This window comes from Mytilus edulis, chromosome 7 (assembly GCF_963676685.1).
Source record: "Mytilus edulis chromosome 7, xbMytEdul2.2, whole genome shotgun sequence".
Classification (NCBI taxonomy): domain Eukaryota; kingdom Metazoa; phylum Mollusca; class Bivalvia; order Mytilida; family Mytilidae; genus Mytilus; species Mytilus edulis.
In genome coordinates, this window is record NC_092350.1 from 13,739,585 (window position 1) to 13,756,611 (window position 17,027).

Here is a 17,027-nt window from a genome sequence, read left to right on the forward strand (position 1 = left end):
AATAAGAACTGAAAATTGTTGAGGAAATGTGATAAATTTTACCAGTATTACCATCGAAACTTATACCTTTTGCACAGCAGTATTTCTTTTATTTGAAACCATATGTTTAACAAGTAAATCAACTAAAAGATTTCATAAATACTTTACATTAATTTCTAATCATATTCAGTTATATGCTGAAATATATAAATTGTTGTTAGTTATCTCATTATAGCTATCAAGACTAAGGTTACGTCTCCCAGGTTACCACTTTCTGCTTCTAAAAAGCATTAACACAAACACTTTATAAATGAAAAAAAAAGAAAAAGTATAGTTAATTTCTTTATTGCATAGAACATGTTATCATGAATAACTCGCATTTTGACAGATGATTTTATCAGATTTCCAGGAGGACTTGAAATTAAGACAATGTAAATAAGGACGAACTAAAGTTATGACCGATTTTAAGATGCGTGACTTTGTAGCCAGATGATACAATTTTGACAGCGTTCTACACGAAAAGAGATAAGACAGTGCCAGTCAAATTAGAGCGATAGTATGAAGCAACAATTATCATGAACTCGTAAATCGTTTTACGTCCCTACTATCATGTCCTCGCGAAAAAAAGTGTTTCTAAAGATTTTTACACGACACGATTTATAAACAATTGGATGAAAAATGAAATCGTTTGGTGAATGTTGGAAGCTATTAAAATAAAAGTACATTTTGTAATAATACTTCAAAAAAGTTTCACTTCGTCATGGCATATAGTTTGATGCCAAATTTTAGAGTTCTTTAGTTCAGAATTTTGTTTTTTGCTATAAATACGTTTACTGTTTTGGTTTTATAAACTGTTTCTCTAAGCATTCCCGGTGAAGGACAACTAGAACGACTCAATACAAGACCATGATGTAAGGGTGATTTTATAGTCTTACTAAGTCACACCAAGGACGTATATTAGATATAGGTCACATAGACATCGGTGCTTGTTTATTTTCGTCACAAGTAAAGTGCATAATTCTATTCCTGTATTTCTTTAAATGTATCATTTCTGAAATTAACTTGTTTCCGAAGTTTTTCAGCAAAAATGAGAGGCAGGCAGAATAGAATAAACCTTGTGTTTTATTGTCTAAATCTCGTCGTCAGAGTAGTGATTGTGACTTATCAGCTTTCCTTTATATCTGGGCTGTTGGTCGATATCAACAACAACTGGGGTATGTTTCAATGGAATCTTAGAATGCACAGCTAACACATTGTTAGCACAATCTCTGATTACACCAAAGGAATATTCTACATCTCTGGAGTTTGTGCGTTCTGCACATACGGCAAAGCGGAGGAAATACACGTTTTTATCGAATGCTGGAATGAGGAATATACGCTTGTCTTCAATAATTTCTTCCATCAGTTTTTCATTCAGTTCATTTGGACCCTAAAATATATTACGGAAAACAAGTTTATAACAATATTAGACATTGGTAATATTTAGCATAGAACTTTAGAATTTGTCTGTAATCTAATTCATGACATTTCACCCATTATATGTCGAGATCGTCACAATAGCAGTTTTACCATATGATTTATTTTTATGTACTTATTTTGATTTTGATAAATGATGATTCCCTTAAAACCATATGTTGCCAAACTCATTGTGAAGTTTTTGGAATGTGCACAGAGAATTTATAATTGCAGTACAATGACGCAGATATACAACACTATATTTGAATTTATACTGCAAATGATGTCAGGCACAATATATATAATACAACAGAATGCTTCAAATTTCCAAACGTCTTATAGCTTAGAATTTATTTTGTGGTGAAAGTGCATTATTACAACGAATTATACATGCAATGATAAGATTTGTTTTTGCATATATGCTGGTTAAAATCCACAAAGAAATATCAAAAGTGTTATCCTTTAAGATAAAGAGAAAATGAATTAATATATACATAGGGTGTTAGTAATAAAATCTTTATTTCGACTGTTAAATAAATTGTGAAGTTGATGAATGATCACTAAACTTAACTCTAAAGTATACAAAGCTAGAGAACTTGTTAAATTACTAACGGAATAACACGTGTATTGAATCCTTACTTACTTTTAATTTAAAACATACAAGTCCCATCACAACCTCTGCAACTATCTGAAACCGTCCATCTTCTCTTGCTAACTTTTCAAATTGCTTTGCCAAGTTAACATGCTACAAAATTAAGAAGATTATTCAAAATAAAAAATATTACTATGTATGTTAATTTCTGTTACATCTTCGAATAAACGATCACCCGCTATCGAAGAAATCATGATAGATAGGAAATTCAAGCTCTGCAATATGAGATACGTATATGCAGGCGCTGCTGGAATAAAGAAATGGAAAGTTCACAATAGAGGAAGCTGAAATCTTCTATTTTTATCATAAAGTTTTGTTCTCCGACTACCATTTTTTAATTTCTAGATGTAAAGTTTCAATTTCTAAATGTCCGTAAAGATAAGACACAGTTTTTACGGTATCTGTTGTATCCTTATTTCAATTTCGACAGATGCGCTCAGCATATTCACCAAACTTTGGGTTATTTAGTGGGAGGACATCATATATGAAGCAGAACGTGATGATAAGCTATATTCTTATCATACTGCCTCATAAGCTCCTATACAAAGTTGCCTCATACGATTAAGGGAAAAATTCGACAAGAGCACACATGGTTAGCATTGACAATTGTTTGTTGAAAAATACGTCATTTAAAGGCACTAAAAAAGTTGTCAATCCAGAAACCAATCATCTTGATAATGTAAGTTTCAGAAAGACATTATAAAGTAATGCAGTTAAAAAAAACATGCCATGTAAGAAAAGAGTGACACGTATCTTAAAATTTTGAACAATGTGTTTCTTTTCGGAAACAAAAATATTTTTTTTTGCTCTTTCTAGTTTTTGAGAGAAGGTGTTTGCTAAATTATTAAGATCTTTTCTGCTTTGAATATATATATCGCATACAAAACTCATCAGAGATACCAGCCTTATTGTTTGGTACGACTATCGAAAATTCGTGAAACAGATCTCGAAGGTGTATAAATCTTAAGATATATATTTCTTAAAAGACAGTACCTTTGTGGTGTGGTGAACATAATCAGTTTTAAAACAGTAAAATGAAGTTAATAATTAAACCCAAAGTCGTACCTTCCTGATGTAAGATTGAACTCCTGAAACGCCATATGAACGAAGCATAAACCATAACTTCAATGATCGAAATCGGCGTCCTAATGGAATCTGCCAGTGCTAAAACAAAATATAGATCGGTTTTAAAAATACACTTTCTCTGTTAAAATTAAAAGAGCATTGTCACTTTTCTGAGGCCCTTTTTCCACCTTATTGAATCTTTAAATTGTTTTAAACTTAAAATGGACAATTTTTAAGACAACTGAATCTTTTAGTTTTAAATCCAAGAAATACCCAGCTATGGAGATAAACTGAGCTGCAATGCAATACTGCTGCATTTCTTAATACTCTGCTTGGTTGTCTGTCCTGTTTGGTGCCAAAAGATTTCAGACAATGTCTTAATATTCTGCTGGTTGTCCCTCCTGTTTTTACCGAAAGATTGCAGTACATATCTTAATGTTCTGTTTGGTTGTCTCTCCTGTTCTGAAGCAAAAAAGGTTCGATACACGTCTTAATGTTTTGTTTGACGTTGTCTCTCCTGTATTGTGCCGAAAGGTTTCAGTACATGCCTTAATGTTCTGTTAGGTTATCTCTCCTGTTTTGTGCCAAAAAGTGTCAGAGCATGCCTTAACGTTCGGTTTGACTATCTCTGTCATGATACTGATTTTCGGCAGTTAATTTCACTTGTCAGTAATCTATAAAGTGTTTAATATAATGATTCCATTACCGAAATCAATTTTATTGCGCAAGAATGCACTTACTGTCTTACCGTAAATAGGATAACTTGTAAAACCATTTATTACAAAAATTTGGCCAAACTCACCCTGTAATCTGGTACTTTTCCTTGGTTCACGTGTTTTAGGTATACTGGATCAACATTAAAAGCATCAACTAACAGAGTGCTGTCTTTTATCCTATAGAGAAATAGTTGGTAAAGGAATTATTACTTTTTTGCACAACTTGGTCAGTAATATTAAGGAGGACGTTTATAACTATTTTCTCTGCGGTTTTAGTAATTCGTTTCATAAACTCACGTAAAACCAGGCAGTAGATATATTGGACAAGCAGCGTCAACACAACCTTTTTTGTGTTTAATATATCAACCGAAATCGATTATTACAATATTGCATTAGATATAAACTGAGTGATACGATATTTGTACTTCCGACATGACCACATCACTTTACAGTGGGTTGTTGTATATGCAACTGTCCAGCATATGCGCTATGCATATTAAAGCAGTAGTCTAGTGCCAACCGATATGGTATAAGGGAAATATTTGACGCAGATACCTTTTACATAAGAAAATGCCTGTACCTAGTCAGGAATATGACATTTGTTATCCATTCCTTTGATATGTTTGAGCTTTTAATTTTGCCATTTTATTAAGGTCCTTCCGATTTGAATTTTCCTCGGAGTTCAGTATTTTAATGAATTTACTTTTAATATTACAAGTATACTTACGGCTGATCATGATAAGTTTAAATGATTGATACGGATTTAAATAGGATCAGAGGGGTCACTGATGATTGATAGATTCGCAAGAAGTCTGGAATATGTCAGTAGTTTTCCAGTCAACACATACAGGCATTTGTTTTTATCAGTATTATGGATTTTCAATTTTTATATTTCCCTTGGAGTTCGGTATTTCTGCTTTCACATTGTTTAAATGCCTGTTAGTGAATTGATCTTCCATTTGTTTAGATATGAACATGGTTTTAGTCGTTTTTTTGTGAACAAATTATAAACATTGGTTTACTCATAGACTTACCACATTACAGAGAGGTCAAAGTTAATCAACATCCATTTATGTGGGTTAATGCTGATAGTCTCTGCATACTGAAAAGTAGAAGGCATTATTTTATTTTGGCATGGACAAATTGCAACGCCGTTTGAATGTAATACAACAAAAAGAAATTGACGTTACGCACGGTATTGGTGCCACTCAGCGTTACACGACGTTCCTAATAAAACGATGATTTTGACGTTGTTCCACGGAAAGTTTCAAACGTTGACCTTATATTCTACTCATGTGAAAATGTCGCTTAAAGTAAAGAGATGTAGGTAGTATATCGCAAGCTATTTTTTCATAATCTTATTTTATCAATACTTTAATCCTGGGACTATTATACTGTATACTAACGTTAATATAAAAGTCCAAGAATTTGGTTTTATTTAATTTTTCTTAAACAGTGACTTATAATTACATCATAATTCATATTATTATTTATTTTAACATTAAGTAAGTCCACAAACTTAAAATCAATCCCGATTTTATGGAAAATGTTAACTATATCATTATTTAAAAAATCTCTTAACAAAAAACTTTACAAATGTGCATCATGTTTAAAAAAAATACGTGCTCTTATGCTGCCGTTGCCAACTTTCAATAATTTAAAGTTGGTCGGAGTCTAAATTATTTTTTTTAAAAAGAAAACGTTTTCATTGATTAAATTTTTTAAATCAGGATTGTTTTACCAGGGAAATAATTAAGAAAATTCATGTTATGTAGGAATTTACACATTTTGCACATAAATCAGGCCGTTAGTTTTCTCGTTTGAATTGTTTTACATTTGTCATTTCGGGGCTTTTCATAGCTGACTTTAAGGTAAGGGTTTTGCTCATTGTTGTTTGCATATAGAAATTATTAATTGGTTTTATACGGCCACATATTCTACTTTATTGTGAAAATGAGAACCGTGATTCTGTATTGTATTGTTTTTGCTTTCGGAAACATATTTTGCAAGCTATCCTTTCATCTGATATTTTTTCACAAACTCAAGCTTCAAAAAAGGGTCGGCAATCAATATTTTTTTTATTTTTTTTTAATATTAGAATTTGGCAAAGTATGGAAAACTTTTACACAGACCAATACCTACATCACAGATTACCAGCAGTTCGAAATCCGATTTTGAATAATACAACTTTTTTTTTTACTAGATGTGATTTTTTTTAAGTAACTGCTATATATACGTGCATGTTTGCATAGTTCAGTTTTTTCTCAAGCGAACAACTACGGACCGTCAGGAATGCATTTCATGCATTTTTTATACTATACAATATTTTTGGTTCCGCGCTTCCATTTTCAACATATAACTGAGTATCGGTTTACACAAAATCTTCTTTGACATTCATCTGATTATTTTTATGTTTTCGGTTTCAATCTTTTTGGTTTCGTATTTACATTGTTTTAAAAGTATAATCAAAGTATTGAAGTACTGAACCTCGGATGACCGCAAGTTCTTTTGGATGGTCACAAGCACTTGTCTCAGAAAAAAAATCACATTTCTATACCGTAAAACTGAGGTTTATGTACAGAGATATATTTTTTCTGAGACAAGTTCGTGCGTGGATGATGAATAATTGACAAGGAATTCAACTTCACTGCTTTAATATCTATTATATTGTGGTGATACAAATACGTATACTCTTGTTTGTTGTTATATATTATATTTATAATTGTATATAGCAGTTACATGTATGTATAATTTTCATCCAATTGTATATCATTCTATTCTACGATTCTAATACAAGTGCAGTCCAAGTGCATGGTGGACACTCTTCTATAACAATTCGATTTTTCCAATAGATTGGATTTGAGAAGACATTCATATTTTCCCAAAAAAACGTTCTTGTGATATTCTTCCGCATGCGTTAACACAATTTTTCTGTACGTGTGCATTTTCTAATGCATATAAATATTTGTAACGACATAATATTCGCGTATTATAAATTTCTGTTCTTATGAGTATTCATTGAAGAAGTGAATTTATAACAAGCGATAAGAAATGTTATTTTGCACTCGATGATATCCGCGTATTTATACGATCGGTTACCAGTCAAAAACGAAAGTCAAATCTCTATGGCAACAATTCATCGGAATGCCCTCACGGTCATCGCGATGTAAAAATTAAAATTCAAGCTATGTGGCGTTCTGCGAAGATAAAAAAAAAATCTACTTTACACCGCAGATTGATTGGTTGATTTTTTTTCTAGAATGAGTTGGGAGTGTCTGTAAATTAATACCTTAGAGCTAGCTGCTACATGTTTGTGTGCCATCCATCATATATGTCGGACAACTACTCTCTCACTCTCTCTCTTTCGTTCTTTCTCAATTATGGTAAAAGAAAAGTTTTAATTTCAATATACTAGTTTCATCACATGCCTATGTACCAGGCAATTCTGTTGGAGATTCGAGAAAATAATCTTCATTCTGCCACACTACTTCTAAATGTAATAACCTTATTTTTCAAACACATATTGGTAGGTAGATGACTAGGAATTGTTCTACTCACAGTAGATAAAAAAAATGATCGTTAGCTATACTGAAATGTTTATGACATACAAGTATTTCTCTGATAAAACGTTTTGTTAAATGAGTCGATGCGACAAAAAAAAATGATTGCACGTTTTACTGAAATGTTTACGACTAAGGTGTACTTTTTCTCATAAATGTTTTGGGAGAATTTTCATTCATGTGTATAGCTTCGAATCTTTTAATAGCAACGCTAGGAATTACAGATACTATCTGGCTTAGGATGATAATTAAAAAGATCTCACTTTTGATCGCATTTTCTTTTTCAATGTATCTTGCTTTTATAAAGTGGGAGTGTGGTTATTAGTAAGTTATCTCTTTGTTATACCTCCGGGGCCTTGTCTTTATGAAATATCCGAGTTAAATATTTCGACATCTTATATGCATGAATTAATGCAGATCTGTATTTTAATGCATATTAAACGAGAACTTTATTTAATATAGATCAGACCATATCATGAAATTATGTTATGCCAAATATGCAAGAAAATTCGTATACAGTTTAACGTTATTATAACGCGAACGTCAAATTACGGTTACGGGGACATTTCATTGGACATCTTAGATCGTTTCGGATTTTCTAACTGCAAATCAAACAAAAGTACATATCATATCATTTTAAAGGAAATTAAATGTATTTTCCATTCATATCAGTTAACAGGTGTTAAAAATTGAGATATAGTAGAATTTCGTTTGATAAAAAGCCTCTGAATTATTCTTTATGTTATTTTGTCCATCGGGACATTTTATTGGACACGGGAAAAATGACGATGTTTTTAAAATAAGACCGCAGTTACTTAATGATGACTTCAGATAGCTTCTTTGGGACATGTATAATTTTTCTGATATTATTAAAATCCATTTTCGTCCGTTATATCTTATGAAAGTGAAGACAGAAAAAAAAATTTACGGGTTGAGCAGCTAATTGGGACATTTTTTCTCTTTTTTATTTAAACTCTTTTGACGATCTTCCTTCTCTTAAAGTTAAAACCGTCTGTTACTTCATTTTAAGTTAAATGTATACAAAACAATTGCAAAATTTTTAACCATTCTACTTACTAATGAATCCGCACTGGGATTTTAAAGACTCGCATAAAAAAAAATTGTAACAGCGGGACACCCTTGAAATGACGTTATAGGCATCGAAATGAGCAAAGTTTTTCATTAAAAAATAGACAAAGCACAAAATAATCTATGTTATTGTTTTCTGTGGTTTATTTCCTTTCGAATGATATGCATAACATGGATATTTATTGTAAAGGATAAGAGCTTGAATTTGAATAACCCGCCTTCTAACCCATATTTCCAAAGTGACACCAATATCGTGCGCAACGTCACTTTCTAACAGACAAGTATATTTTCTTTCTTAACAAAATACATCTCGTTTATCGGTTAATTCTAATATGGTGTTCTAATACTGAAGACGGAAGAAAGGGGCTGTTTTAATTCACAACGCACATGAACAATGTATTAACAATCTCAACATGCTGCAGCATGAGTGTTATTTATAGAATAGTTCTTGAAAAACTGGTCATTATCGTGATATATGGACTGCCCACAGGACAGTGGTATTGACTAAGATAGTGATAATGACTGAGCCGAAGGCGAGGTCATTATCGCTGACGCAGTCAATACCTCTGCCCTACGGGCAGTCCATGTATCACGATAATGACCAGTTTTCAAGAACTATTATGTTATTTTTCTTTGTAGTTGTACGATTTCTATGGCAAAGAGTGAAGACCAGTCGTAGTAATACTGCTATTCATTTTAGTGCAATTTTTAGTATATAAATACTTATTAATCAAGTTATCTTTAATTTTATAATTAAAGGAAAACTCCGCAAAAAAATCAAAAATTGATATTATGTCCATTCTGTATAAAAATGCTCAAATTCATAGATATTAAAGTTTTATTCTGCTAGACAAGAGATCACCATCGATTTTAAATTTAGAGTATCAATTCTCTGCGTGTCGCCATTTTGACCATCCTCTCTGTTTTTAACTACGATATACATATAATAAACAATTCAACAACTTAAATATAATCATATATTAAAAACAGGAACATGTTTTATAAAAGGTACATCTCTCTAAAAAGAGAAACCACGCCCTACAGGTCATTAACAGAGAAATCACGCCCCAACGGTCATTATCAGACGGAAACCACGCCCCACCGGTCATTATCCTGTAAAAGTTCGTTAACGACCGGTTTTCTGGCCCGTTTTTTTCTGTTAATGACCGATGGAATTTTTTACTGAAGAATAATGAATGTCATGTGACCCCTTTTAATCCAATAATAGAATCTTATTCTCAACCGATATGAAATAATAACTATTTGTATATTACCTCTATTCCTTTCATGTAATGCCTAAACTCTGGACAAACAAATGCACTGCCTGCATATGCGGCGTCTATATGTAGCCATATACCTTCCTCTTCACCTGTAATGCATATAAACTAAAAGTGATATAATATGGCTAACCAATCAATCCAAAATAGTAGAAAGCGAAATTATTTACCTAAAATTCGTATGAAATGTGCATTAGGCAAGAGTACATAGTGAATGTGCCACTATTTTAGTAAGTTTTGTGTCATGACTTTAAGAAGTTTAATTATTTATTTTTAAAAACCTCACATAATTTGTGGGTGCCTTCGAGTTATTGTTTTATTTGATATCGCAAAAGTATATTGACCACCATTAAAAATGAAATAAATTCCAAAATTTTACTTACAAATAGGTCCAATCTCTGCTAAGTTGTCAAAAGCACATGTCCCTGTTGTTCCCAAAGATACGCAGATCTGTGATAAGAATTGTTTTATAAATATATGATAAATGTTGATGTGAATTAACAGTAAAGGAAACCGAACAATTGTTCCAACCACCAGTAATCATAATCGTTTAGCATTTCATTAACCCCCCTCCCCCAAATCACTTGATTTATGACGCAGAATAATTTTTCGCTACAAAATGTAACCCTGATTGTGAAAAGTCACGAATAAAACATAGAGCATTAATGACGTCTATTTATTATGTACAATAGCAAAGCATGTGAATTTGAAAGAACAACCAGTGTTTTCTTCCTTTCTTTTGGGGGGTTTACACTGATTTGCTATTTGTTTTTTTGTATCGTTTGTTTTACGTTCGGTCATGTCTTCAAATTATACAAAACTTACAAAAAATGGAATGTTGCCTTTATCTTTATCTCGTTTGATAGCTTGTTTTAGTGTCTCCCCTCTAACGCTGTGTTTACTGTCAGGTATCAGTTTAATCATTTGTACAGCTCCTAGCAATCCAGACCGTTCTACAGACGAGTTTGCCTTAAAAAAAGACACGTGACTGTTTCGATTAAAATTATAGAATGTTTTATTGATATTATTGTTCTGTAACCCAGATATTGTGTCTTTATTTCCATTTTGAATTTTTACAGTAAAAGATTGTCATGAAAGAAATGAAAAAATGCTGTCTTATAATCATACATTAAACATAGATTTAAAAACAGTTTGATTTGTTTAAGACATTTGTGCACTATTTTTTTCATAATATTTTACCTGTGTAGAACAGTAACCAACAAGTTTTGAGATGATCTCTACTTCATTCATTTCGGGATTTTCTTTCTTGTACTTGTTAACAATACGTGTTCTTGCTGCTAACAGACATAGAAGGACTGTTTCACTTGCTGTTGACTAAAATACAAAGGATTTTATAATTGATATTTATGTTTAATACTACTTTCACGCCTCGTGAAAATATTATAGTGGCTAGTTGTTATTAGTAAACAAAAAGTGGGACCCATTAGAGAACTACCCAAACTTCGACAGAAAAACTGACAAGCATATATATTCAAGTAAGATCGAACTCACCTGCCATATGCAGAGTACGAACTCACAACTAAAGAGCTCACAAACAAGTGATTAGAGTAGACATATTGCTTTTGAATTATTGTGTACTAATATCTGTTATTATATCTTGTGTTTACTTTTATGTGTGTGTATTTGCATCTTTAGTCTTGGCTTTAAAGTGTCTTAATTTCATATATATGTTTTCTAACATTTACTATAAAGTTAAGAAAGTTAAAAATCAATCAGAGACAGATGTAAAGGTAACTTCAGTATGGTTCTTACCTGTATGACTCCGCCCCCTGGTCCCTCAGTACAGTGTAGAAATTCTTCAGGCAGACCTATCATTTTCCCGAGCCAGTCTGTGGTGACGACTTCTAGTTCTGTACATGCTGGACTTGTCACCTGAAAAGGCAAACATGTTTACAGCTTTTTATCCCATTTGTTTTTTTTGTTTTTTTTTTTTTATATTTTTACATAATAGACAATGAAACATGATTTACAAGTAAAGAAAAACAAGAATGGAATCCTGATTGTAGTCTTAAAAAATATTTCCTTTGAAACTATACCACAGTTGAAATGTTAGGTTGGACTGCTTTATACTTTAACTCACAATTATAATTTAGAAATATGCATTATACGTCAAAAGAAATGACATGAGTGTTCCCGTTGTGAACTGGATAGAAACATTTCAATAGCGTATTCATAATGAAAAGAACTTCCAACAGTTTCAATGATCTTTCAGGGCTTACGTTTTCAATAAAAATTTCTGTGGAAAGGGGATAACGGATACCCAAAAGTATTAATAATGTTGAACAAATGCTTCTTACAGGTTTCGAAAAAACAAGACGCCATCAACAGTTTGTCAACCGCTATGTTTAAAATGGATATGTTGATCAGATGACTATACATGTATTGTTTCTTTGGTTATAGACACACATTTCTTCTCACTTATTTACGAAGAGCATAATATTTAGTTCTTTGAATAGAATCATGTTATTTCTGTTATTTCCCTTTTAGTCATTTTTAACCGGATTTTTGTGACAAAAATGTCGGTTATTGATTTGGGGATGTACGGCGGGCGGTCGGGCGGGCGGGCGGCAATCAAATGTTGTCCGTGCATTAACTCATGAACCGTTCAAAGCTTTTAAAATTTTAATATGTTGTTACTGACAACTAAATGAAGGTCAAGTTCAATAATGGCGATTTTGACTTTTACCGTTCAGGAGTTATGGTTCTTGAAAGATTGAAAAATGGAGTTTCCAGTCGTGTCCGTGCATTTACGCATGAACTGTTCTACCAAAGCTTCACAAATTTTAATATGTTGTTACCGATGACAAAATGGAGGTCAGGTTCAATAATGACGATTTTGACTTTTACGGTTCAGGAGTTATGGTTCTTGAAAGATTGAAAAATGGAGTTTCCAGTCGTGTCCGTGCATTTACGCATGAACTGTTTTACCAAAGCTTCCCAAATTTTAATATATTGTTACTGATGACAAAATGGAGGTCAAGTTCAAAAATGACGATTTTGACTTTTACCGTTCAGGAGTTATGGTTCTTGAAAGATTGAAAAATGGTGTTTCCAGTCGTGTCCGTGTCTTTTCTCATAAACCATTCAACCAAAGCTTTTGAAATTTTTATATGTTGTTACTGATGACAAAATAGAGGTCAAGTTCAATAATGACGATTTTGACTTTTACCGTTCAGGAGTTATGGTTCTTGAAAGATCGTAAAATGGCGTTTCCATTCACGTTGTTGCATTTACTAATAAACCATTCAATCTAAGCTTTTCAAATTTTAATATGTTGATACTGACTACAAAATGGAGGTCAAATTTGATATTGACGATTTTCACTTTCAGCATTCATCAGTTATGGTTCTTGTGATATTGCCAGGACACAAATAAATGTTAATAAATCCGGTTTGCTGTCGTTGTGACAGCCTCTTGTTAGGCATTGTGTTGTCGGTCCCGGTTAAAACTCTGACAGGTAACCACAAGTTCCGAAGTAAGATAGGTTTTTCTTCGAATATTTTCTAATTTAATATGCGTTAATGAACATCGATCTCTACTTTGAAGTAAGTTCCATTGATATCTTCTTTTTTTCAAGATGCAAATACAAATGGAGGTTTAAATGAAAAGAAGAATGTGCCAGAAATTTAAGATGAATCATACAAATGTTGAAGAAATATTAAACTTACCCAAGAAAATCCAATACAACCAATAGCGTCTGATAACATGTCACCAAGAATGGATGGGTATGAACTTCCAGGAGCAAAATATCCGTGGAAATATGGACTATGCCAATGTGTTACCTGAAAAAGTTATAAATTATCATTGTAACAAAACCAGCTGTTATATTGCAGCAAGATAAAGTTAGCAGCAGAAGCTTAAATAGATGTATGTTATGTCATATAGTTTTCCAGTGATACGAATTTGTTAGTGACTTATATTATCATGCATTTCAATAACTTTCTGTATTATTGTTTCAATGTTTTAAAAAATGAAAAGAAGATATTTTTTTCTAATTTTAATTGTTAATTCAAAGCAGGAATTGTAAACAAGAAAATAACCGAAGTCTAAGGTTCACTTTCATAACTCACCCGGCTACGACCCAACACATAATTTTAACAGAAAGCAAATAAATAGACAAACACATACACTTTCTACATTCACCGGGATGATGAACAAGGAACGTAACATCTCTCTTTAAACTATAATTGATATATTTTATAGGTGCTATAAAACAAATAGTATAAGGACAACTTTCTGTGAAATACATACACCGGGCATTATCACTCGTTCAATATCTTTGAAAACTTCATCAAAATTTTCTGGATCTTTTGGTGCTTCTTCTGGTAAGAGATCTTTAAGGTATCCCGGAGATACGTTGTGAACCACATCACGTTCTCGTATATTCTCGAGGTAATCGGCGATGTAATCTACCATTTCCCGCCCACGTTTTCTAAACTCTTTGGCGTCCATGGTGTCTGTCTGTCGTAAGCTGCTCCTGACAAAAAGAAATTTGTTAGTTAGATACAGAAAGTACTGGGACCCTATCCCAGCCTCGTTAAACATTAGATTAGTAACCTCGGAGTTATGTTTTTTTGTGATTTTACCTTTTAGTATATTTAGATAGAAAATAGTTAGTAATTGTTAGTATACTAAATTATAAAATATATGCAATTATATTGTATCCATTATTTCCTATTTGTTCAATAAAGAGAATATCTTATTTCAGAGAAAAAGAAAAGACAGAAGAGAATATAATAGATAAATGTAAAAAAAAAAGATACAACATTAAATAAATTTAGCAAAGTTGGTTTTCCATTGTAAAAAATTCATATCAACACAAAACAGATATTAAAAACGTGGTGGATATAGACACAACACAAAAACTAACCTAGCAGAGGTTGGCGATGTGAAGAGGCTTTAGTTTAGAAAATGTATTCTTTTCCAGTATTAGTTTTTCTTGGAGATAATTTTTGAGTCCTGCAAAATTTATTTGATAATATCACACAGTTTTGCTCTATAAATACAGAGTTTTAATAATTTTATTATCAAACTTTTTCTTTTATTATTTTGTTTTTCCTAAATTTCCAAATAAAATTATATCAATGTAAATCGGAATAATTATTTTGTGTTTGATAATAAAACCAGTCACCGAGTCTTATCCACAGATCTGTTACTTTATGGCATGTTCAAAATAGGTGTTCAATGTCTTCAGTGACATCATTCCAGAAAATACAACTATTGCTTTTTTATTTTTTATTTTAAATGAAAATTTTATTGTGCCAAAGATTCTGTGTATTATTGTATACCGGAACCAATGAAGTTTTGAGCTTTTTGTGGAGTAAAAAGACATATTATGCACGGTTTTCCAGTCAAAATGTTTGTTCAGTGTTAAGAACCATTTATCTTCACAGTTTAGTTTAGTACTGTTTTGTTTTCTAATATAACCATGATATTATAATACATATCTTTCGATTCTTTGTTACTATACTATATATAAAAATATTAATTTTCGCGAACCATTTAGGTCACGGAAATTCCAAAATATGGCATCAGTAAGGAGAGTTGTACAACTAATGTGAATACACAGAACCCCCATCCAAATCATCTTTAGCTAAAAGTATTCATCTTTTTCTATTTTATATGTACAAACGGTATTATGTGTTGCTCTCCTAGCTACAAAATGTATCCAAAATCAAAGATGTAAAACATATTCTATCTTAATCATTTTGGTAACTAATGCAATAACTGTTTCCTCCATGGCTGTCTTGAACATAAAAAAAAATATTAAATAAATAACACTCCTAATGCTCAGAATTGTTGTCATCGTGCAACACAGTTAATATCACCATATATATAGGAAAAAAATAGAACTCTTTTTGTCATACTGTCAAACATCCAAACATACTATACACACTCATCTGTGTCCACACTTGTTTTATAAGAATATATTCTTAAATTATTTGGAATAATTGGTTCTTGTGTTTAAAAGATATATGATGCCAATCGTCCTAGATCATCATCATCGGAAGAAAAGCTAAATTTCAAAGTGTGTGAATTTTATTATTTTGAGGTTTTGCGTATGGAACAAGCATTTACAAAATCATTTTTTATGAGTTCGTGACAGGTTTTTATCAATCTTGGGACACATACACAAAGTGTGATTTAACCGTTGGTATGACACTTGGGATCTAGAAACCTATTCACTAATATTTTAAGTTTACATATAAATAAAGATGAATATTTTTTTTACTGTATTCATATAAATAAAGATGAATATATTTTTACTGTATTCAATGAGGTTATATGACCTCCTTGCTGTATTGGAATTCGCCATATTGCAAACTTCATATAATTTGCCATGATAAGTTTATTTTTTAATTTATAAATATAAGTATATAAATAAAATATAAATGTAATGTCTTTTTCTATCCTCAAATCATAAGTAAATAACAGTTACTACTTGTATAACCTGTTGAAATTCATGGATGCTAAATGTCCACACAACAAAAATATATCGGATAGCTCCAAGTAACGCATAAATAAATATTTATTATTGATTCTTTTTTTGAAAATTTGTTGCTTAATTTCAATTTCAGATTTGTTACATATTAATATAGAAGGAAAAGAAATCATCCCAGGTTTATATAAAAAATTATATCAAATAATTAAACATGATTTTCGAATACAGATGGTCGAAATAAGGCTTTCTTTGTTTTGTCAGTTCACAAACGCCTTTAGTTTTGTCGTTACTCGTATATAATTCTCTCCATTGAAACACACGTTTTGCCATTTTGGACTGTAATTGTTAGAATCCAAAATTATGTATAAATTTGTGTTTGTGTTTTTGTCTATTTAAATATAAAGAGCCTACCTTATGTATATTTTCCTTTTAACGTGGACTTTTGCGTTTAATCACTAGATAATTAATAGGTCGGCCCATTACGACATGATTTATAAGACCGTGTGACTCTTATATATACCTAACGTTTCTTATCATGTAGGGTATTAAGTTCTTTCTCGGAACGATTTGACTTCCCTAAACTTGGCAGCTTGGAAGTAAATATAGCGGGCACAGTTCATGAGCAGGGGAATCATTGGTTGTAAACCAGTTCATACCCAACAAAGAAAATAAACAAACAAACAAGCAGAATGTTACTTCGGATAGAAAAATAGCCATAAGTTTGCTACACTATAAAGGAAAAGAAGTGTGCCTTATGTTACAATCATAGAA

General features: G+C 31.7%; 1 protein-coding gene across 2 annotated transcripts; it reads right to left on the reverse strand.

Annotated features, from left to right (window-relative positions):
- Positions 1–308: 308 nt before the first annotated feature.
- On the reverse strand, positions 309–16,774 carry LOC139529980 (aromatic-L-amino-acid decarboxylase-like). Of its 2 annotated transcripts, XM_071325983.1 has the most exons (14): positions 16,668–16,757; positions 14,685–14,773; positions 14,066–14,291; positions 13,483–13,596; positions 11,567–11,686; positions 10,994–11,128; positions 10,619–10,762; positions 10,177–10,243; positions 9,791–9,885; positions 4,902–4,969; positions 3,954–4,044; positions 3,152–3,250; positions 2,078–2,179; positions 309–1,408 (listed from the first exon to the last, which is right to left on the reverse strand). In XM_071325983.1, the coding sequence occupies exons 3-14, from the start codon at positions 14,264–14,266 to the stop codon at positions 1,109–1,111; spliced, it is 1,536 nt and encodes a 511-aa protein (XP_071182084.1). In that variant the 5' UTR covers positions 14,267–14,291; positions 14,685–14,773; positions 16,668–16,757; the 3' UTR covers positions 309–1,108. The 2 variants fall into 2 exon arrangements, with proteins under 2 accessions (XP_071182084.1, XP_071182083.1); XM_071325982.1 differs by lacking the exon at positions 14,685–14,773 and having other exon boundaries at positions 16,668–16,774.
- Between the last annotated feature and the right edge of the window lie 253 nt (positions 16,775–17,027).